We start from the raw sequence: 22,633 nt of genomic DNA, 5'->3' as shown, positions 1-22,633 counted from the left end.
CAGAGAAAGAAATAATGTCCACATAAAGTGAGAATATATGAGCTCAATTTAGTGTGAACTGTGAGGGTACACACTTTATAAACAAAAGCAGGGCAACACCGAAACAGGCAATTTTACACTGCAGAAATGACCTTATATTGAATGACCTACTGTATATTGTCTTGCACGTTTTACATCCAAGTTTAACGCAGCCGAAGACCTCAATCAAGGTAAGAAAACCTAACATACACTAGTAATATCTTTAAGTTACATCTTACTTTGCTTACCTTCATTCACCATTCAGTACAGAGCCCTACAAGAGTGTAGGGCTCCCCGGGCCCAATGGGCACTTCATTAGGTAAACTAGTGACAGTCCTGCACTAAATCCTCCATCATGACCGTTTTATTCTTCGGTCTTAGTGGTCGTGGTAATTCAATTGTATGGAGATGTAAGGGGGGCACTTCGGGTAACAGCTAGACTGTATTTAACTTTATTTAGCCTAGTCCGCTGACTAACATGGCCAAAGTAATAGAAAACAATACAATAGAAATACAAAATTAAATTACAGGAGAATCAGCAGCTCTCTCAGTTATTTTAAATAAATGCTGAAAACCATGACCTGACCTGAACCAACATGATTTTGCAAACCAAAGATTACAGTGTTATCTTCTTAATAGAGAAATGGAAGTACCCAAGTAAGTTTGGCTGTGAAAATGCAGTGAAGCAGTATAATAAATCACAAACCTTAAATTTTATACTTTGCAGTAATAATTAGACTTCTTCCTCTCCTTTGTCTGATGTGGACTTGTAATTTAGCACCATGTACCAATACACAAAGCACCAATACAGTGTGTGTTTGTGTGTATGTTTTCCATCAATTGAACCTGATAAAAACAAAACACAAGACAAGATGAAAACCTTGTTAAACAGCATCTGTCTTCGCTGCATTCATTTTGCATTATCACGCAAAGAAACATGAGCCGGAGATGTTTGATTTTTCCCCATGTCTTGTTTTCTGACGGCATATCAAATGTCACCCCTCACCAGAGATTTATTCTTTAAAAGGGGAGCAATGTCTGCACCATCTGCATCGTCCCCCCCCCCCACCACCACACACACACACACACACAAGCACAGGGCGTAAGGAAGAGGAATCACAGAAACAAATTCTCCCGTCATTTCACTGTTTCCCTTTGGATTTAGAGCAGTGCGCCTCAGCAAGCCCCTGTCAGACAAGTAGTGGGTCATACATCAGGAGAGAGATTAAATCTTCATCCACTGATACTGGATGTTGGGAGTACTTTATCTTGGGAAAAGGAAATAAAAGCGAAGAAAAATCCATCCTTTGAGGCAAAGGTAATCATTAAATTTCTTTTAACCACTTGCCAGGCAACAGAGCAGGCGTTGTTGCGAAAGTAAGTCACGGAGGGGTGATAAAACATGTTAGAATAAAAACACGAAAACTGGGTCCGTTCTATTATACATCTTTTTTAAGAGGCTTACGAAGATAATGTGCATCTTCATAAGTTTCACATTTCATTGCTTTTCATCTGGCAGTAATTTGGCTCCACCTAGTGGAGAACATACACATGTGCAAACATCTTTATCATACAAACACTCATCTGTACTTTCTGTACTTCTCTCAAACACTGTTTCACGGTGGCAAACGATGTCCATTAACTACGTTTTGTTAAATCACGCATGTAACCCAGGTACTGAAATCCAGTCATCTACTGTCTTTATCTGAAGGTGTTGTAGAGAAGCTGGAACATATCTCTGCTGACATCTGGAGGGAAGACAGTTTGCCAGACAATCACTGGGCAAACACGGGGAAATGGCTTTTCACACATTCACATACAAACTAGAGCAAATATACAAGCACAAATTGAACTTACATGCATGATTTTGAACTGTGGAACTCCTGGAGAAACCCTCAAACAGGCACAGGAAGAACATGCAAACTCCAGATGTAAAGGCCCAAGCCCTGAAATTATGTACTTGTGTAAAAGAAGCATGTGAACAATGTTAAACTGTTTTTAAGAAGGTACTAGCAGGAAGAGTAAAATGACTCACTGGTGAATAAACTGATTCATTTGCATGTTATGATTAGGAACAAATAAATGTCAGTTTGCACAATTTGAGTACTGGTCCATGCTGTGCTCATGTACTCGCGCTTGCCAAATACAACCACACCCATTGCAAACATTATCTTAACCTCTCGTTAGCTGTACGGGATGATGATTAAAAGAAAAATGTAAAGCAGACCGCAAACTATGATTTGCATAAAGGAGCTCTTTTACGAGCAGTTGGATGACACCTCATATGAGCAAAGAGTTTGAAGCTAGCACTGAAGAAAGTGAGAGAAAATATCTGGAGACGACCCACAGTCTGTAAAAATAAGCTCTCGCCCTGTACGCTGCTTGGTGACCATCTGTTGTCAGTACGTTCCCAAGAATTTCCACTGCATGAAGCTCTGCACAGGCACATCAGCAACCTTTTGCATTACATGTGGTTGCATTGCATGTTAGATTACATTTTTACATTTGTTGCATTACATCTTCGGTACTGCTTAATCCTGCACTAGGGTCGTGAGGGTTACTGGAGTCTATCCCAGCTGGCTCCAGTTGGACGAGAGGCAGGGTGCACCCTGCACAGGTCGCCAGCCTATCGCAGGGCGAACACTGAGACATACAACCATCAACCAGCGAACACAGGGTTAACATGCAAACTCCACCCAGAAAGGCCCGGACCTTCTCGCTGGGAGGCATCGGTGCTAACCACTGAGCCACTGTGCCGCGCCTCATCTTCATATTTGAACCAAATACGAATCAGTATCAGGTAAATTTACCTCAGTGCTACACAGAGCCCTGCACAGCAGCATCAGGGTTTGCATTCTGGATAAGCATTAGCAGCTGCATCAGGCTTGGAGTATCTCAAAACATCCTGGTATGCACTACCTATTGGCTTGTACCTGGTTGTCTACATATTTAGTAAGACAAAAAGTGCAACTAGTGAATCCCTAGATTTCATTAAATTATTTAACTTAAGAGGACAAGGTTCAGGAACAAGTCATCACCCCACACAATTTAATTACCGTCGCCCATAGCTGTGTAAGTGCATCTAACCTCTCCCTCTCTTTTGTGTCAGTTCTCAACCCCACTTACCCCATTTTACTCTGACTGCAGTCTTTCTGTGTGGAGTTTGCATGTTCTCCCTGTGTCTGTGTGCGTTATCTCCAGATGCTCCGACTTCCCCTCATCGTCCAAAGACATGCTCGTTAGGTTAATTGGTGATTCTAAATAGGTGTGAGTGTGAATGGTTGTCTGTCTCTCTGTGTTAGCCCTGCGATAGACTGGAGACCTGTCCAGGGTGAACTCCACCTCTCAGTCAATCACAGCTGGGAAAGGCTCCAGCAACCCCCACGACCCATCAGAGGACAAGAAGTTACAGAAAATTAATGTCTGAATGACATAGATGACTGAGAGGCCAGGGCAGTACAGAAGCATTTAAACATTTGCTTAAGTGTGAGTACAAAATGAGTACTTGTAAGTAGCTAGTGGGTCAAATAATGTAGAATAAACAGTCTGCTATTGTTGTTAGCACATTGTAAAGAGGAGCAAGTAACTGATCCTAGTTTCTTTACATCACTGAAGCATATAAATAGATCAGTCAGTACAAACATATAAAGGTTAACGGTGGTTCGATGTTCATTTTGACAGGAGGCATAAATTGTTGCATGGTGCGGTGAAAATGCAGAGGTGGACACAAACAATAAACTATGTGATTTGTTTCAAGACAAATTTACAAAACTATTCATCATTAAGTAAATCAGAGATATCAGTCTGTACAAGGTTTTGTTTACCAGGTGAAAGCAAACAAAAACAAACAAACAAACAAACAAAAAAATTTAACTGTAATCATACGCCAGTCAGGCATAACATTATGGCTGGCCTTATATGGGGTATAGTGAATTTGGAGGCCAGGTCAACACCTTTTTGTGTTTTTTTAAGTTGCTAGTAAATCATTTTTGTGTGTGTTCTTGTGTCAGACTGCATCCCGATACCATTATAAAATAGATGCCAGTGTAGATACCAAATGACTGCTGTTGCCAGGTTACAAAGGCCGTGCATGTGTGTGAATGAATGGTTATGTTTATTTAAGACTGACATCCGTGAACTGGTCAAAACTAGAAGGCTTTTTCTGTAAAGGAACACTCCAAATCATTGTGGCTATTGTCTTTGCAGAGGAAAACGTATCTATTGAAGCATCTATCAGCCCCATTCCCTTTGTCTGGTGGAGTTTACTCCCTTTTTAGCTATAATGAGTAGGAACAATCATGGCCAAACTAGTGGATGTCATCCAGTCAGTGCCTTCTGAGGGTGTCCTGTGGCGTCTGGCGATAGAAAGTTGTTAGTAGGGGCCTTTGGGTCCTGTGGGTTGAGGGGAGGGCCCTCTGTGGATCAGGCTTGTTTCAGTGCATCCCACAGATACATGATCAGTTTGGGATCTAGTGAATTTCGAAGGCAGGTCAACACTTCGTGCTGTTTTTCATGTTTTTTTTAGTAGTTCGGTGGGTGTGCCTGCCTGGTCTAGGTGGAGGATACATGTGTAAGTAACATCCACATGAATGCCAGGTCCATTACTTTCCCAGAAGAACACTGAATTATCACAACATGGCCAATGTTATTTGTTTCTCCAGTCAATTGTTTTAATGTTGCGGCTGATTGGTGTGTGTAGTTATGTTATTTTAGGCTTTATAAATAGTCAGACAGACCTGGTCAGTTTTGGCTAATGAGGACAACAGTTGCATAGCAGACAGAAAGTCAATACAAGGGTTCATATCTTAGATGAAGGCGTTGCTCAAGTTTAATACATTTTTCAGATAAATCTTCAATCAATCACACAATTAATGCAGCCTGCCATTACATTCAGTCCTTTACTGTAATCAATTGTATGTTTGGACACGTGAATGCTGACAAATGAATACGCCCAGTATTGTTAAAGACTGGCGTTTCACGTTGAAATTCCGTCTAAATATACTCAGTACATATATATTTCTCATAGATGCTGATGTTTGTATTATTTTTGGACGCGTATGATGGCTGGTGGCACATCCCCGTGAAGCCCTGCCTTCCGAGATGAGACACAGCCTCCTGCCGGGTTACAGCCTGCATACGCAGCCAGTGAGGTTTTATTCAGTGTGAATGAGGAAAACATCGCGTCTGCCTTTCTGAAAGCTGTCACATGGGGCCAACAAGAAGGAAAAAAAACATCGCTTCCTGAAATGATCCTCGTCACTGGCTATGCATCGTGTTTTCGTTTTTTTTCTTCCCGACGCAACATCACGTCGCGTTTAATCCTCCGTCCGGACCTTTTATTTTATTTCATTCTTTCCCCCCGTTTTTAGCGCCGATTATGATTAGCAAAGTTAGAAACGCGATGTCCAATCTGGTGGGAGGGATGGTGCCGCACGGACACCACCACCACAACCATCACTCAGGTGGCGGCCAGACCTGCGGCTCGGACAGCCTGCCGCCGCGCTTCCCCTACGGCCGGCCGGATTTCTTGGACCTCACCCCGGAGCTCCTGCAGTACTCCACCGAGCACGCGTCGCGGCCGGTGCTCACGTTAAAGAGAGACAGCAGGCTTCACTGGCGGACGGGATACGCAGAGTGAGTGGCATTCAGTGACATATCCCTCATTAATTTAATCGATCTGATTCAAGTGTCTTCATGAGCCCTGTGCTTGCCAGGCCTGTGAACTGTTCTTAATGCTGCAGCGGCTCCCAGTGCATTGCAGCAACCAGATGATGGCCAATACGGCCCCCCCTTTTTTTTGGTTTCTATTCAACATTTTCTACCTCAGTGTTCCTCCTCTGTGCTACTGTAAATGATGTGAATCTGGAGCAGTTCCCACTGTAATTATATCAAGGCGCAGGCATTTAAGATATCTCAGGCTCCTCCTCAGATATCTCAATTCTAAAGACTTACGCTGGCAATGCAAGGCCAGACAAAAGTGGTGGCAGGAAATACCTAGTCCCTAAACCTGTCTGGGTGAATACTTGCATTCACTATGTTTTTAATATTGAAGACCACAGAGCTCAGGTCTCAGCGTCTCTCTGAATAACAGGAGACAGGTTTTGTTGTTAAATGACCCATTCACATTTGTGGGAACCGCACTCCTCCCGTCCTCGGTTTTTACTGATGGTGCATTCATGCTCCAGTACACCTGCAGTACTCTCACAGGTAGAAACAATGCAGCAGAATTTCATTCACACCATTGGCCCAAATTGTGCTGCCCGGGTGATTCCTGCTGAGCAAAAGCACTGTCAGACATTCCACCACCCCAGATGGCGGGGGGAGTCATGGAGGACTGAATAGGATCGGTTCAGCTGTATGTGGACTATACCACTCCTGCCTGTCCTCCTGGACCCAGAAAAAAAAAAAAAAAAGAAGCTGACTCACGCAGAAAGTCTCAAGGGGACAGGGGCTGAGATTAGTGATGACGACAGCCTCAGAAGGTTGAATGGGAAAGGTTGACTGAGGATAATGCAAAAAAAAAAAAAGTGAGGGTATATTCTTTAGGGACTCTGCACTGTCATCAGTGAAATCCCTCCACGTTCTGCAGCAGTTTGACGTGAGTCACCGAACCTGTAATCACGGCGGTGCTGTTTACAGTGCATCATCTGTTCACGTGTCAGATCACAAAGCGTACTTAGTGCAGAGTGTGAAAATCCCAAAGTCCATCAGTGTTAAATCATTACACTGGGAGTAGACGAGTATAATTGGCATTAAAGACTGATAAGAGAAGTTATTGTACTCTTACACAGCTGATACCCTCGGATAAGGCAGCCCCCCTATCTGTGGACTGGTCAAAACTAGAAGGCTTTATCTGTAAAGGAACACTTCATATCACCGGGCTGAACGTGTTGTCTTCACAGAGCAGAACGTATGTACTGGAGCATCTATCAGCGCCATCTCCTCTGTCCCGTGGAGTTTACTCCCCTTTAGCTATAATGAGCAGGAACCATCATGGCCAAACACGGCAAGTGGATGCCGTCCAGTTGGAGGCTGCCCTGCTGGCTTTCATTCAAACCCCGAACAACTTTTCCACTTTAATATCCCTTAATTAGTGTGCTTCTGTCGCTCTGGTGGTAATGAGGATTTATTGGTTAGGCCTTCTTGGCCTGGTGTCAGAATGATCTGGCAGATTCTGGTCTTCTGTTGCAGTTACACTTTCTTAATTTGTCAGAAATTAGACACACCAAAGTGGATTTTTAACGTAAAGTACGTCTACCATTCAGGATGCTGGAGATAACGAGTCTTAACTGATGCTGTGCATCACTGTGCCCGCATAAATATGTGTCCCTCAAAGTCCTTTCGTCAGAGGCCTATTTAACACCGTTTAATATGGAGGCACGTTTCCAGGCCCTCGTGCTGAGGTCATTATCACTTTAATGTTTGGGATGCTTTTGGTTTTAAGCTGAGAGATCCTTGAGTACAAAAGAAATCGTACAGCATGCATACAAGAAGTCGTGTGATGTGGTGAACAGTTTGTGGAAAAAAAGAGCACAATATAGAATGAGAAGAGTTTCATGATCCCGGAGAGATTTAAGTGCTTGTCTAGAGAACAGACCGAACTGATCCTTCTGAGAAATGGGGACATGATAATGTTTGAGTGATGTAGTAAAAATGAAACTCTCAAGAGATTTGGAACCGCTTCTAACCTGTTACTGATGTCATTCTTTTTTTAATGTTTGTGAGCTCAAATGTTAAAAATAGGATTTTAATTTGATGTGTTCTGAACATATTTGACCTTTAGACACCATGTTGGATAACATGAAGCATTTGAAGGCATTCTCTTAATATTTTCTACAGTTGTCAACCCTTTTATAGAGAGAATAATCATTGAATTTAGAAAAATAACCAAATGAGAATAGTTGTTTGTAATCCTTTAGTTGTACATGTAATTTGCATAATAATAATTCATTTCCTCTTTGCCGATCTGGCCCAGGCAGGGTTCATAGTGTGATGGGCTATATTTTTTTTTAATTATCCAGCTTCTAAACTGATGAAAGGACTTATCGTATCTCCATCTCAACAATGTCGCTGCTGTGCCTGTTTTTGTTTTTGTTGTTGTCGTGTCTCACCTCTAAGCTTTCATTTCTTCATTTCACTGCGTGGCGCACAAACGTGATCAGCAGCTTCCTCTCCCCGAAAAGGAATTCAGAGTATGACTTGCCCAATTCTTTAATGATCCTCATGAAGACTTTACCGGAGCGCAGGATTGGGCCTGCATTGTTTGTCGGCCTGCCAATATCTACCTGAGGCAGCCTCAGTCGGAAGCAGCCAAGTTTCTCTTTCTAAAATATTCACTCAGAGTGCTCGCTGTTGTTCTTTGAAATGTGCCTGTGCCACAAGCTGAGGGTTTAGGTACAAACCCAGTGTAGACCAGGCAGGTACATTTGAAACTCTGTGGTGAACAGTTATGTGAAAATAGTGTTGAACTAATGAGGAACAAAGACGCTGCACGGTTACCAAGGTTACGTCCATGTTTTAGATCAGCAGCAACTCAAAGTCTAAAAAGTTTCAGACATGTTTCCATTCAGTGGATTATACACACACGGCTGCTCTGCCTCTGACTGAACCATAAAATGTCCATAAAGCAACCTTGGCGGTTATGATGAAACATGGAGAAGAGACTTCTCTTATTATATATACCGCAGCTTTATGGTTTAGTGCATGAATTTGCCTTATTTTCCCTGAGAGACTGAGAGATGAGGTCCATAGTGGAACGTTTTCATCAAACAAGTGACGTTAAAGTGCCAAACAGTCGCAACTCGAGAATTCACTGGAACTCTCAACTTCCCCTTTTTAGGCCTTCCTTGCATAATATACAGGAGGAGTGTTTTACCAAACATGACCAACATCATTTTCAGTCACAGGTTGGGGAACAGTATGACCGAAAGACAGATATGTGAAAGTCACTTAATGGGAGGGCTTGAGCTCTTTGTTTAGAATAGCATCCTCCCACGCAGCGAACAGTATGTTCAATTATGGTTTATTAAGCTCATGTGATTTGCTTTCAAAACAGAGGGACTGCTGAGTCTGTACCGTGGGCGTGGGTGTGGGAGTTTGTTGCATGAGAAAATGAAACAGTTTACTTTCATATTCAGCCTCATTGTTTCTTACTGTTAAAAGTGATGGTCTAATCATTCCTTGTACGTGACCTTTTAGCTAGCCCAACATACTGTAGGCCTTTAGCGGCGTTTAGAACAAAGCCACTTAATAACAGGAAATAAAAAGCATACATTTAATTCCAGTTTTCATCCAAGCCTTGCAGGACCTGGGCGATTTTGTGCCAGCTTTTTACAGATAACACATGACAGCGACCAAAACAGTTCAGAGGGAAGCTCCAGTAAACGAAGCAGCACACAGGGCCAAAGATTAAAAAGGAGGTTTACTGGCAGAACATTGTGTATTTTTTGTGATCATATTCCAGTACAGATGCAGACTTGTTCCTCCCACAGCCGTGCGTCCACTCTGAATACGTCTCAGTCTTGACAGAATGTTTAGAGGTGATGTGAAATTCTTCGCTGTCATTAGACCTAATGCAGGGAGCACAGTGCGGGACACTGTAGCGCTTGTCCACTGCTTTCAGCTGATTAGAAACTGAAAGGGCTTTTTATAATCCAGATTTGGGCAGTCGCTGCATTTTGAGCCTCATATTTGTAATTCGCTGATATCAGAGCCCGGGCCTGCCAGCCTCCATTTTCTGTAATGACTGTAATCAGCCGAATTATGTGGAAAGCGAGAAGTCAGAAATCTTATTCGGATAAGATTTTTTACTTAAGACTTCTCTCATCTCCTTTGTTTGACCTGAGCTCATCCTTTTCATTTCTACTCTTCTTAGTCTGTCTTTTTCTTCTCCTCCGATGATCCCCACATTCACTGATAAAGCACTAATCCCTCTTCTGTAGAGGTTTCCAAAGGAATTTTAACGACAATACTTGAATTCCTGGAATTGCACACCGGGCATTATGCTGTATTATCCAGCTAATGTGGCATTTATCTATAATTGAAAGTGAAAATGTTAAGTAATATGCCAGCATGACGTCCAGACTGCAGCCTTTCCCAGTCGTCCTCATGTGGCAGCTTAAAGGGCCATGCCAGTGGATGTTTGCTTGTTGTTGTCCATAAATCGCGTGCACATCGCGGCACAGCCAACCACTTTGAGTAGACTTTTAGCTGTAGTTTTCCTGCTCGGCCAGACGTCCATTAGTTTCCATTCCCCCGGGAGATTCTTAAAACTTGCTTAAGCCGAAGCTAAAGCAGATTTAATCAATGCTTTTTTTATTAGCCATGGATCAGATTCTGTATGTATAATGGCGTGTTGATTTCAATTAACTTACAGAGAATTATCTCACTCAACTCGACTTAAGAGGCAGATGTTTCCCTCAGGGTTTGGTGGAAACAATGCGAAGGAGTATTAGGGCCGGCAATAAAAAAAAAAAAAAAAAAAAGGCAGGCACAAGAGAAAAAAAATATTGCTTGCAGGTGCAACCACCAATATGCCCGCATCTGTCCATTTCCAGCTATTTGATTTTCTATGAATGCGGCCACCTCCTCCATGTTTGTCTGGTTTGTCCTCTTGAATAAACAAACTTTCCGACACAGTCTCTTCAACGTCCTGATACTGAAGCCAATTCTGAAATATTGCTTAATCAAGTCATTTGTAGAGGCAGACATTGACTATAGCTTGTAGTTTGATATTTATTTATTGTTTTGCCCGGATGTTTTTTTTTGTTTTTGTTTTTTTGCTTGGCTGGCCCTTATACTCCTTCGTAAAACAAAGAGTGAACAAGTCTTCAAAAGTAATGCAAATGCACCTTTGTGTCTGCTTGATGTGTGATTACACAACTGTTGCCTGTGACATAGACATTGTCTGACATAAGGTTATACTGACTTTTCTTTAGCCGAAGCATAAAGAAAAGTCTGCACCATAGACCCGAAGAGTGTTACAATCCATCACTGACTTAAGTTATATGGAAACTCGAGCTGCAGTCAGGGTGAATATGCAATTTGAAACCGGTGGCTGCCTGAATAGTGAACCATAAGCCATGCATTTAAAATGTTTAACAATACAGAGTAATACGACCTGTAATCATGGAGCAAGCCAAAGTACCTGTATGGCCAAGCTGTTTGTGTAATGAGATGGTTCTGAGAATGCACCTGTGAAAAATACCTGCAGATGTCAATGTGCTCCTGGATATTTTTAAATTTTAGCCCTTTTGCCGTCAGAGTGTGTGCTGTAACCTCGCCAGTGTCTTAATGACACTCTTGTGCATTGGTAGTTTCACTGAACACTGCTGCAACAGAATAGATGATGTTGCTAGGTGCATTGCTCTAAAGCCATTACCCTCCATAGGAATCATCTCACAATAAAAACACTTAATCCCTCCTGCAGACTCCCGCGGGGACATGACTCCATCCTGCCTCGCTTTCTACCTCATTGTTCGGCCCTCTCTCCATCTCTCTGGCCGCTATTGTGTTTTCATGTGGTTAGAGGAACGAGAGCAAACACCATAAATCACCCGGCTCACCTTTCGTCCTCGCGTCTTCCTCTAACAGGGTGATCAATGCGGGGAAGAGCATGCTGAACGAGGACCAGGCCTCGTGCGAGAAACTGTTTGTGAAGAAGCCGAGTGGCAAACACCGCAACTCCACTCTGCTAGAGGACAACGGCGGGGTGAGTGAAGGGCTGGTGGCTCCAAATAATCAGTGATAGCAGTGTTTTATATACTGAAAGGTGTTTTAAATTCCTGACGTGTTGCCCAAAGCAGCAGTGCATTCGAACGGCCTCACCTTATCCGTGAATACAGCGTGACTTTGTCTACTCATCTTACCTGAAATTGACGGACACACCTTGTTTCCCTACTTCTTGGACTTCTCATTTTTCATGATATATTCCTAATCCTCTTTGTTTTGTTACTGTGTCTGAAACATTCGACATTTAAATGTGCGTCGAAAAGACCTATAACCACATTTAATGACTTTAACTCGAGTTTTTTGTCATTGAACATTAGATTTTTTTTTTTATTTCCCTGAAACAATGACTCAATGTCTTAGTGTGTCTACACACACCGCCTTTGCGGTTCCCTTGTGAGTTTTAACACGTTGAGGCTGAAATCTAAGCAGAACATAATGAACACATAGTGAATATTTCACACCAAAAAAAAAAAATAGCTAAAATTGAGTTTGCCTCATCAGATTAAAAAGCTGACGCTAACATCAGTCAGGGTTGGGTTTCCGCTGCTCTCTGTGGAAACAAGCTGCCAAGGGTCAGTTCAAAAATATGTATTCACACCACAGACCTCAGGTCAGAGAATCAGTTTGAGGCTCCAGTTGAGTCCAGCTCTCGTGCACATGCACGCCCTCCATTTGGTGTAAATTAATGACATCATCCCTCGTTGCACCCTTCCCCCACTTTAGTCGAGCATCAGAGCGGTAAGCAGATGTCTTGTGCTTGTTTGTTAGTTAGCCCGGCCGGCCAACTTGGCCTGTAATCATGCCTCCAAACCCAGTGAACACTGCAGTGGAAACGCCTTCCCATTACGCATTGTGTCATAATAGTGCAGCAAACGTATTTAACGGGATGAGTTTTTACAGAGGGTTAATATACCTCAATTTCATGGTTTTAGTACTTTTTTTCAATAATTATTATCAAATATAAAGCAGGATGCACTGCTGCTAAAGGTACATTTGGGCTACGTGGCAAAAATTTCCATACAAATCATGGGAATAAGTCTCACAAGAGTTTCCTATGATATTATAATAAAACAGAACTGTTTTTGTTGTTCAGTAAGAACTGAAATGGAAAAAAACATATTGCGGAGTATTAAAATGTCACCAGCTTCAGCCCCAGAGCCTGTAAACCCTCACAAAGCTGCGCCTTCTCTGCAGAGTTGTAATCCCACATGAGCTTTTCTAAATCAGGAAAACATAGGAATTACTTTTGTGTTATTTCATGTGTCCTTACATTATCTTTAACCAGCTCGCGTATTCACGTCTATCTCCTTTTCCCTAGGATGGCACAGGAATCCCCCTTCACTTCTGGGGGGTGTTCGATGGACACGCAGGTTCCGGCGCGGCCATCATGGCCTCCAAGCTCCTCCACCGCCTCATCAGAGACCGGCTGGGAGAAATCTGCCACCTGCTGGAGAACCCCAACAGTGCGCCTCCCATCTGCCTGGCCAAGAACGGCAGCCCGTACCAAGCAGATTCAAAGAAAGGAGCGTCGCAGGAACCGGAGGACCCCGATGCTGTCACCGACTCCTCAGTGCGCTATTACATGGAGAAGGTGGTTAGTCTGGAGAGCCTGGTTATGGGAGTCATAGAGACTGCCTTCAAGCAGATGGTGAGCAGATGATGGCAAACAATGCATGTGAAGAAACAAATAAACCGCAGTTTGCATATTCTCAGCTGTACCAGGCCTTTATTTATTTATTTATTTTTGCACATTTCTATCTTTGAGCAACAACACAGCAGATTATGTATCAAAGAACCCACAGTCTAGGTCATAGGTTTTCAACAGGGGGTCTGCAGCCCCTGGGGGGTACGCAGAGGTACTGCAGGGATCAGTGGAGGCAGATATCTTTTAGTCAGCACTCACTCATTCATTGTTTCTGTTTAATATGAAAACACATGGTTAAAAAACAATAAATGAAATAATGAGCCTGTCATGTTGATGAGGAGCAAAGTGAGCTCAGATTTTTCTGATTTTTCTCTCGCTTTGTTCCAGGACGACCTAATTGAAAAGGAAAAGGGGTCCTATACCATTTCCGGTGGGTGCTGTGCCTTAGCCGCCATTCACCTAATGGGAAAGCTCTACGTAGCCAATGCTGGAGACAGCAGGTGAGAGCGACGTGGTTTATCATGTGACAGCTCTGTGCGCCACCCGGGGTTCCCTTGCGTCATATAATCTTTTCCCGATAACCATTTTTCCAGTTAATTGTTCTTTCTTCTCCTTTTTCTCTGCAGGGCCATAATCATACGGAATAATGAAGTCATTCCCATGACTAATGAATTCACACCTGAGTCAGAGAGACAGCGGCTACAGTATCTGGTATTACTTATCCTTTATCTTATGACAAATACTTTTTTTTTCTTTTTTTTTTACTTTAAGACGCACATTTACTTCATAGAGGCGTCTTTAGCTTGTGAGTTCATATCCATCTCTATAAGGAGGAGTTTATTTTATGAGCAGGCACAGTTATGTAAGGTTTAACTGACAGTTCGGTATCGCACTGAAATAAATTGAGTCATGAGTTGCCTGTTTTGTGGCTCTGAGTCACAGAGTGGGTGGATGATGTTTGCTGCTAAAACAGGGAGACGTTTTTTCTTTCTTTTTTTTTGTCTTCAGTATACAACGCACTGCAATGCAGCTCTTCTGTCACACAAGCAATCTTATTGCCCTCTGTGTTAAAAAAGTTTAAAAAAGAAAAAAAAAAAACAGCCGGCCGTGACGTGACAGACGGCCCACTTTTGTGTGTCCCTGCAGGGTTTCCTGAGGCCTGAGCTCCTGGGTAATGAGTTCACTCACATTGAGTTTCCTCGCAGGATCCAGCACAGCGAGCTGGGCAAAAAGATGCTCTACAGAGACCACACCATGACCGGCTGGTAAATCTGGAGATCCTTGTTAATTACATTTCTGACCTTTCGTCACTTTTTGCCGCCTCACTCTGTCTGCGTCGATCACCCTTTGTGTATTCAGGACAGTTTTAGAGCAGCAGTTATCACCATTTCCGATTCAAGTTGACATTTAGATTCTTTTTATTCAAAATCCAAAGTACCCATTTCACGGTTATATGAATCAGACAGAAGTGGTAAATAGTCACATTTGAGAGGCTGGGACTATAGACCATTTTCTATGCAGATACATATATATATATCAATGATGTCTTAGTTCCATTAAATGTCCCTGTGATCCATGACAGTAAACCTACATGCACAAATGCAAGTCCTCCCCTAAGAGGAGTGCAGCTTTATCTACCCAGAGAAATCAAAATGTCAGCATTTTGATTTTGAAGAAGATGAGGACTCAAGTTTGTACATGTGTTTTCTGTTCTAGGGCTTATAAGACGATTGTTGAAGATGATCTGAAATTCCCCCTGATATATGGAGAAGGAAAAAAGGTAAGGTCACAGCCTGCGATGAAGTTGTCCGCAGTAGTAGTTCGGTGATGCTGTCTCTCTTCAATCCGCAGATTACCTGAAATCCTCAGGGTGTCTGCTAACTGTAGTGTCTGTGCGTGTACAGATGAGACCTGCTCGGTATTTTCATTACTGTCTGAGAGGACATGGTCTTCACTTAATAATCCCTCATAAGTGGATTTTCTGAGAAACAGAAGCACAACCAGGAGCGTTTGTCCTTACGGAATGTGTGTGTGTGTGTTTTTGTGAATGTGTGTACAGGCTCGTGTCATGGCAACAATCGGAGTGACTCGCGGGCTGGGCGATCACGACCTGAAGGTGTACAATTCCAACATTTACATCAAGCCCTTCCTCTCCTGCGTCCCTGAGGTGAGTGTGAGGAGTCGAAAGCAGCGCTGGCTTTTAGCTTTGCCTGGACATCGCTGCCTCAGCCACCTCACGGCCTTTAGGTTAAATCCAAGTAGCCACCCTTAGAAGTTGCCACACAGAGCGATTCTCTTCTACATCACCCAAAGTGTTGCTGCAGATACAGATGTGCTGCTTAGATATGTGAAAGGAATTTTGTGTTTATTTCAGGGATATATTTTTTTAAATATTTTTTATCTATTTAAAGTACGGCTGTCAAAATTAATACGTTAATGCAGATTAATCCATCATTATGATTAATCTGATTAAATTTATTTTAATACAATTAACCCATCTGCAGTGCAGAATGACTCTGGCAATGCATTTCAGGCAGTTTGTCCAAATAGAGTTACCGTCGCACATGTGCAAATGTGCAGTTGATCTGGTAGCGACGGGCAACAGAACCAGCCGACAAAGATGATAGACACTAAACAGCACGTTGGCCCTCTCCATGGGAAATTTGAGTACAAAAAAACAAGACGGAACAGTCGACAATCGCCATAACGAATTATGCACACTTGGCAGGAAGGAGTTTTCTTTTCTGGATTGAGATCTGGTGACTCTGGAGGCCATTGGAGTACAGTGAACACATTGTCATGTTCAAGAAACCAGTTTGAGATGATATGAACTTTGTGACATGGTGCATTATCCTGCTGGAAGTAGGGATGGACATGCTCAGCGACAACACTCAGGTAGGCTGTGGCATTTAAACCATGCTCAGTTTGTACCAGTGTTTCAAGTAAATATCCCCCACACAACAGCCTGAACCGTTGATACAAGGCAGGATGGATCCATGCTTTCATGTTGTTTATGTCAAATTCTGACCCTGTCATCTGAATGTCACAACTGAAATCGAGACTCGTCAGACCAGGAAATGTTTTTCCACTCTTCTATTGTTCAATTGTAGTGAGCCTGTGTGAACTGTAGTCTCAGTTTCCTGTTCTTAGCTGACAGGAGTGGCACCGGTGTGGTCGTCTGCTGCTGTAGCTCATCTTCTGCGTGTTGTAGAACATATTGTTGCCTTTCTATCATCTCCAACCAGTCTGCCCATTCTCCTCTGACCTCTCACATCAACAAGGCATTTTTTTGTCCACACGACTGCTGCTCACTGGATATTTTCTCTTTTTCAGACCATTGTCTGTAAACACTAAGGGTGGTTGATGATCAGGAGATTCTTAAACACTCAGACCAGCCCGTCTGGCACCAACAACCATACCACGTTCAAAGTCACTTAAATTCCCTTTCTTCCCCATTCTGACGCTCGGTTTGAACTTCAGCAAGTTGTCTTAATCACCTCTACATGCCTAAATGCATTGAATTACAGCCATGTGATTGGCCGATTAGCTATTTGTGTTAACAAACAATTGAACAGGTGTACCTAATAAAGTGGTAAGTGAGTATACATATTCTATTTGCCTTTATTTTTTAAGTCCGTGTTTCATCCAATACCAGTTGTAAGTCAAGGATTTTTTCTTGGAATTCAGCCGTTCCTAAAAATGTTTCCCTTAAGCGGCGCTCCACCTTCACTGACGTCCCTTGAGTCCGTGGAGAGTGTGTTGAGTTGGAGAGATGGTAGCTCTGCAGTCAGTTCCTCATCTCAGCTTGAGGCTAGTAGCTCCAGGCTGTTTAGGAAGTGAAACGCATGAAGCCGAAAAAAACAAACAAACAAAACAAAACCCGAATCTCTTGTTGCGCTGCATTATTTTAAACTTCCCATCATAAGCTGATAAATCAGCAGTACACCGATGTTTGCTTCCTCTGGTATCGGTCAGTAACACAACATTGCGCTGCCCTTGGGCGTTTCATCTCAACTTCACAGAGTGTGTTTCTGTGCTCTCACTTGGTTGCCCTTTAGACTAAATCACATCACTTCTCATTTTTGTATTATGGAGTTAAATATATTCTCTTCCTCTTGCTGCACTTTTATTTCTCATTTCCTGTTCAAGTACTGCTCAGCTCAACATCACAGGGTTGTTGGCCAACCTCTGTTTTTTTAGCTTGTATCATCTGGCCACAAAATACTGGGTGAAAGTCACTCTCAATTATTGACTCAGTTTAATGTAAACCAAACCAAAAAAAAAAAAACATGTTACTTAACATGAGCAGCTTTACTACAGCAAATGGAGGTCATGCCCCTTGCATGCCAACATTTGCTAATCTTCTAGCACCACACACGCACACATACAGGAAATGGTGACTTTTTTGAGTTTATTAAAAATAACTATGTCGTTAACAGGTGAAGGTTTACAACCTGGATGAAAATAAACATGGCCCGGACGACGTCTTGGTGATGGGCACAGATGGACTGTGGGATGTAACGACCGACAAGGAAGTGGCAGATGCTGTGTCATCGTACTTATCCTGCTGTGACCCCTCTGATCCCATGAGGTATGCGGCCTCCTACATAATCCGTTACGTTAGGTTTCGCTGTATGTTAGTCATGCGCTGTGAGATCACGGTCAGGAAAGCTGCAGAAAGTCAACACTGTTCATTCTCTAGTTCGTCCACTAGGTGGTGACAGAGGTATAGTTTTTGTAGAACTATTCCTTTGAGACTTATAATAAATGAAATAACAAATTATCATTGTAATGTGGTTATAAGCAGATTTCAGGACATTTTAAGGGTTCATTAAAGTTTTCATTTCATGCCATTGATTATTTGCTCAAAGAAGGTTGGATTTCATATACACTACAACAATAATTACGTCAGAATGAATCACTAGGTGTGGCGAGTATTTTTCCTCAAGACTCTACTTAAGTGCTGCTTTCATGCACTTTCGTTGATGTCAGCTGATACTCCTGTTTCTTAGAGAGTAATGTTTTTCTTTCATGTTGATTCGACGGCTTTATTTGTTTGAACAAGTTCATTCATCAGTACACGTATGAGCCCTTTGTGTGTAACTGGGGCTCTTTGTAATGTTTCAGATACCTTTTAGGTACATTTCACCATTAACCTCTTCAGACCCAAGAATTTATTTGGAATTCCTTTAAGATAATATTAAGATCTTTAGGTATGTGGGATTAGTAGGACCTGAGAAGTATACAAAATAAGCATTATCTTTGAACTGTAAGTAGTTTTTGGGGAAAAAAAATATATTGACACAGGGATTATTTCACTGTATATTACAATTTAAGTCATCAGTGTGTACCAGAATAAAAAAACGTTAATTTTAAAGCAAAAGCAGAACCGATGAAAGCCCCATGTCTTCCAACGAGTCATATTAAACTAGAGAAGTTGATAAGCATAAATAAACAAGTGTACTCACCCTTTGCTGCCAGCATATGGCAGACAAAAGTGTCTCCTTATGAGGACAACAGGTCTAAATGAAGCAGAATAAGCAACAAACCTAAAACATAATGTCTCCATACGAGGACGCCGGGTCTCATGTCTCATTTCACATAATTGTTTTATCATTTCTTTTGCTTATAACCAGGATTTGTGCCTTTCTTCCCCTTGAAGAGCGGCTAATAAACAGGATGTTTTTTGTCTGTTTTAATGTCAGTGCGGATTCTGTGATTGTCCTTAATTAGACTTGACATTTCATTTGTCACAGTAGTGAAAGCAGAGGTATATTAACGATGGCAGGGTTGTGTTAATGTGCCCCATTAAGCCGTGACGGTGAACCAGCCTACACCGAAGCCGGACCGCGCTCTGTGTGCAATGATTATTAAAACCCATGCGCTCGCCCTCCTGTGATAAGTCAAAATGACCTTTGTGAAAGAGGCCTATTAGCGAGTGCACCTCACTTTTGTAATGACTGTTTATGCTTCCTGCTCCTCTCAGATACACCCTGGCAGCTCAGGACCTGCTGATGAGGTCAAGAGGAGTGCTGAAGGAGCGCGGCTGGCGGCTACCCAATGACAGACTGGGCTCGGGGGATGACATCACCGTGTTTGTCATCCCGCTGGCGGGGCAAGAGTCAGAGACATGACGAGGCGTCGCAGCGGCCGCTACGACGGGGCCGACTCTTTAGGGTCCCTCTAAATCCCCCTAAACCCCAGAGCGACGACGGGGTGGAGGGAGACGAAGACACCTTTGTCATAGAGAAGGCTCGCGTCTGAGCAGCGCCTTCATCGACCCGGTCACCTTAACCCGGGGCCAGTCTCCCATCTCCTTCCTTCGGTTGCTCTCATTCTCGCGACAAAAGATTTTCCACCAACATTGTAAGCGGCGTCGCCATCTTCCTCCCAAACCTGCTGTTTTGTAACGGTTGCCAGTGAGAATTAACTCCTCGTAGTATTTTTGTTGTTTCTTCTCGTTTACGTCGAAGGCCGAGCCGCTGGATTGTTCCTTTCCATGTAATTCCCATAATCGTGACTCCATTTTGTAAAAAAAAAGAAAAGGACAGAAAAGAAGCAAAAAGCCTTCCACAGATTCGGAATCGGACGGTTTGTTGTAACAGTAGAGAATGTGAGGAAACCAAAGAGATGCAGCTGTGGCATGAAGATAGGAGAAAACGAACCGTCAGACAAAAACAATCACAAGATTCATTTCTGTACATTTAAGGAGCATGGAGGAAGTTTAAAAAAAAAAAAAAAAAGCAGAGGAAAGGACCTTTCCCCAACAGAATCAGTGGAGTCTGTGTTGCAGTATTTCCTTTGTTAATGATGAATGAAGACACTCGAGGCACTTGAAGACAGTTGCACATGCTCTGTGGTAGCTTGTTGACGTGTGGTATCTTTGATTTGAATGTGCTCATACATGACTTGTGTTATTTTTACCATAACAGCAGAGGAAACGGAGGGTGATGATTTTATCTATTTTTTTTCTTTTTTTTTCATTTAACTACATGTTTACTTCATCAAAACCTCAGAAGAGAAAGTAAATTGTTTGCTATAAATGTCCTGGTATAGTAAGATGTGATAAACTTCACACATAATATGCCTTATTAAAAGACGAAAGGGACTCTGGAGCTTTTCCCTCCAGATGCACTAAATCGGATCCCTTTTTCGAAGAGGCAAAAACCATAGCACCCTTGAATGTGCCGCATACCTCTTTTGTACCGTTTTTGTTATGTTCTTATTTAGATTATTATCCATATATTTTTGGAGACGACTTTGGTTGTAAGCAGTATCAGATTTTATTTTTATGTTTCTATCCATAACTGTTTGTTTTAGACAGATGATGTGTGAGCTACCAACATGCGTGGTAGGGGGATAATGTGTTCCAGTTTAGAAATAAATCAGATTTTTCCCATTTCTTATGAATGTGTTCATCTACTCACTTGCGACTCCCGTGTGTTTGACAGAAGGAAATGAAACTAAGCTGGAAAAGTAGCAATAATAGTCTAGAGAGTAATAACACGGACATAGTGGATGGTTTCAGTTCATTTAAATATATACGTTTACTATTTTTTTTTCTGTGGATGTGATGAAAAGACATTAAATGATATAAATATATAAAAGGATTGATTACGGTATGATGTTGAAATGAAAATGAAAAGTTGTTTTTTTTTCAAATAAATTGCATCTTATGTTATTGACATGTAACATTTCACATAATAATAAGTTGGTATCAAAAACTAATAAGTTACTGTCTCACAAAGATAAGTAACTTTATCAAAATAATGACGAGTATCTCAAAGTAATGAGAAGACGCGTCTAATGAATTAGATAATGTCTCAAATAAGTAGCAGTTTTATCAAAGTAACAATGTTATATCTCAAAATAATAAGATGTTTATAAAATAGCAAAACTTTCCTAACACTTTCTCATTATAATCAGTCACAGGATGTTTTTCTCCATCACATTTGCATAACTGGGCTTCTGTCATGAGTGTAAGTTAAATTGAAGTTTCCTAAAGGCTGCAATGCTTTGTTTGTTTGCTGTTGTTACTCCAGTACAGAGCACTGAATGTAACATTATTCCCTTTCCTCTAAATAGCTTCCGACACAGGTCATTCAAAACAATACTCGTCCACCCATTATTGTTAGCTAGATTATTTTTAGAGCTGCACGTCCTGTTGTGTGGCCTTTAGATAGAACAATTATACTTAGAATCTCATCCAGCATGTCTACAATACAGGTTTTTTGTCTTGTTTAGTTTGAGGATCACTCTGCTGATGAGATCCACACCCATCCCTCCTGTTGCATGAGTCTTCTTGTACTACGGATGATGTCATCTTTGACCGGGGAGGGGGGGAGGGACCTGGGTGACTCCAGCGGCTGCAGCAGCTGCGTCAAGTTAGCTGGAGGTAGCCATGACAAACCCGGAAATGCAGGCATCAGCCTTCAAAGTAAACTGAAATTAAAACGTGAACGCACTGGATGCTAAATCATTAAGGACAATTAATGATTAATAAATAATCAATACGAATAAATTATGACGCTGGGATCTTATCATGGTCAATGAAACGTGGTTTTAAGTCGTATAGTTATGTGTTTTTGGTTTTGTTTGTTTTAGCTGGCCTAGATTATAAATTGAGAAAGGGTGTAACTGCCTCAGGCCTTCAGTACATTGTGTGAAGATTTATGAAATGAAACACTGGGAATGGGAATAGAGATCAACTGAAAGAACAAGATGATTGAAATTAATGTTTTTCAGTTCAGTCAGATGTGAAATTTCCAAGATCAACTCACAAAAATAATGCAAAGAAATAGTGTTCGTGCAGAAGTGTTGCACTTGGTTCACATTCTCTGACACATTTTAACACGTTTTAAATAAATAGATCAATTAGTCTAATGTTTAAAATCCCCCCTCCATAACTGTTATAAGGTTCAGACTATGCTGGAACAATGTCAGAAAGATAAGTGAATTAGATGTATGATCAGTTTGGAGGACATAGTTCGTGTTGCTGGTAAACAAGATTTGAACTGTTGACTAAAATGTGGCTCTTAAAATGACAGAAACACTTATCACAACACAATTCAATTAAACTGGATTACAAACCACAGCATGAAAACACAGTTGAATCAACAACTCGCTCAGTTATTTTAAACAACTCCTCAAGACTGCAAACCTTCATGGAGCCACGCAAAACTGCAGGAGTGTTACATCAGATTCGTCTTCACCAGTTGTGTCTAAAAGTTGTGTCTTTTT

At 41.9% G+C, this 22,633-nt stretch overlaps 1 protein-coding gene across 1 annotated transcript; it reads left to right on the top strand.

Moving 5' to 3' along the window:
* Positions 1-5,105: 5,105 nt before the first annotated feature.
* Positions 5,106-20,799, top strand: ppm1j (protein phosphatase, Mg2+/Mn2+ dependent, 1J). Its single transcript, XM_047583611.1, has 10 exons — positions 5,106-5,652; positions 11,611-11,728; positions 13,067-13,396; positions 13,781-13,893; positions 14,020-14,104; positions 14,540-14,658; positions 15,110-15,173; positions 15,453-15,560; positions 17,833-17,984; positions 19,380-20,799. The coding sequence occupies exons 1-10, from the start codon at positions 5,396-5,398 to the stop codon at positions 19,525-19,527; spliced, it is 1,494 nt and encodes a 497-aa protein (XP_047439567.1). The 5' UTR covers positions 5,106-5,395; the 3' UTR covers positions 19,528-20,799.
* Positions 20,800-22,633: the final 1,834 nt, after the last annotated feature.

This window comes from Mugil cephalus, chromosome 4 (genome assembly GCF_022458985.1).
Source record: "Mugil cephalus isolate CIBA_MC_2020 chromosome 4, CIBA_Mcephalus_1.1, whole genome shotgun sequence".
NCBI lineage: Eukaryota > Metazoa > Chordata > Actinopteri > Mugiliformes > Mugilidae > Mugil > Mugil cephalus.
This window is presented reverse-complemented; position numbering and strand designations above follow the sequence as displayed.